The sequence below is a fragment of the Asparagus officinalis genome, unplaced genomic scaffold (genome assembly GCF_001876935.1).
Source record: "Asparagus officinalis unplaced genomic scaffold, Aspof.V1 AsparagusV1_Un2847, whole genome shotgun sequence".
In the NCBI taxonomy this organism is placed as follows: Eukaryota; Viridiplantae; Streptophyta; class Magnoliopsida; order Asparagales; family Asparagaceae; genus Asparagus; species Asparagus officinalis.
The window spans coordinates 1-1,431 of record NW_017975106.1 but is presented as its reverse complement, the minus strand read 5'-3'; the positions used below and the strand labels follow the sequence as shown (position 1 = coordinate 1,431).

Genomic DNA, 1,431 nt, shown 5'->3' with positions numbered 1-1,431 from the left:
AGGAATAATAGATTTTTTCAGCAAGGAGTTACAGGTGCTACTCATTTGGTTAAGAATATCAAAATTGATATCTTAACTATTTGCCTAAATTGTCCTATCTTAGATGAATATAAGGATTGGATAACATCTTTGTAAGTTGATAGCTTCCTGTTAGAAGCTTTGTTTTCTCAATTTGGAGACTGTGATGTACATAAATTCCATATATTTTGGTAAATGAATAAAGCATTTTTTCATTGACCAAAAAAAAAATCCCTAAAATATTCTACAGCCAGAATTGAATGTTTCAGAATGAAATACGTACTACATTAGTAATGTCAAATCAAGCAATGTTTGACGAAGTCTTTGGTCATAAATCAGGAAACTAATCTTCCAACAATAATATATGCTAATTATTGTGGCGTAGACCAAATATTCCAAAGACAAAACTGATCAATACATAAAACTTATGATGCAAAGATTCCCCAAATCCATCTATAAATAGTTCACTACGCTCTACAGCTTCTCTCACCTCTCTACAACAAACTCAGCCCCTCTACAACAAACTCATCTTCTTGCTATTTCTTGTGTTACCTGCTCACCATTTGATAAGTAATGGCATCCCAATCAATCGAGAGCCACCGTTCTGGTGCAGAGATTATCCATGGAGATGCCAAGTGCAAGAAGAAGATCGTTGAACTTCTGAAAGAGCTCTGCCTCCCACAGGGTTTGTTTCCTATGGAGGACATCGAGGAGTTTGGATATAATCGTGTATCGGGATTCATATGGATACTTCAGAAGAAGAGTAAGAATCACACCTTCAAGAAGATCAAGCGTCAGGTTTCATATGCAACTGAGGTAACCGCATTAGTTGAGCCTCACAAGATGAAGAAGATGACGGGAGTCAAGACTAAGGAGCTTCTATTGTGGCTCTCTGTTGTTGAGATTTACTTTGAAACTCCTTCATCGGAGAAGCTCACATTTAAGACTGGAACTGGGCTTTCTGATAGCTTTGAAGCATCAGCTTTTGAACTCTAGAAATGAGAGCTCTATAACTCATTATGATCTCCCTTCTCAAGCTGTGTTTATTGCTGTATTTGGTACTGTATTTTAAGAAGTGTTCTCGTATTAAAAGAAGTGGTGTTATGATTTGTCATTGCATAATGGTATTAATGGAAGTCTTTTATTTTTAAGAATATCATACTTCTGTTCTCGATCTTTTTCCTGAATGTCCCTCTTTAGTTTTTGTTTGGAACATCAACACAGTGTAGTTTTCCTGAGATATCCTTCAAGTCCTAGTTCATGATTATACAGGAATCATATTTGACCATGTAAAGGTCAATACATTACTGAATCAATACTGATGAAAATTTTAAGTTATTTCTTATGCTGATACTGTCTGTAACTACTAGTTGTCTCTGACATGGCTGTTGACACGGTACAGCAGATGACATT

At 35.8% G+C, this 1,431-nt stretch overlaps 1 protein-coding gene across 1 annotated transcript; it reads left to right on the top strand.

Annotated features, from left to right (window-relative positions):
* Positions 1 to 517: 517 nt before the first annotated feature.
* On the top strand, positions 518 to 1,194 carry LOC109828612. The gene has a single exon (XM_020395572.1). The coding sequence runs from the start codon at positions 592 to 594 to the stop codon at positions 1,012 to 1,014; it is 423 nt and encodes a 140-aa protein (XP_020251161.1). The 5' UTR covers positions 518 to 591; the 3' UTR covers positions 1,015 to 1,194.
* The last annotated feature ends 237 nt before the right edge of the window (positions 1,195 to 1,431 follow it).

Bases quoted from the DNA above. Each gene is read 5' to 3' on its own strand.
- LOC109828612 (XM_020395572.1), top strand. From the start codon at position 592: ATGGCATCCCAATCAATCGAGAGCCACCGTTCTGGTGCAGAGATTATC.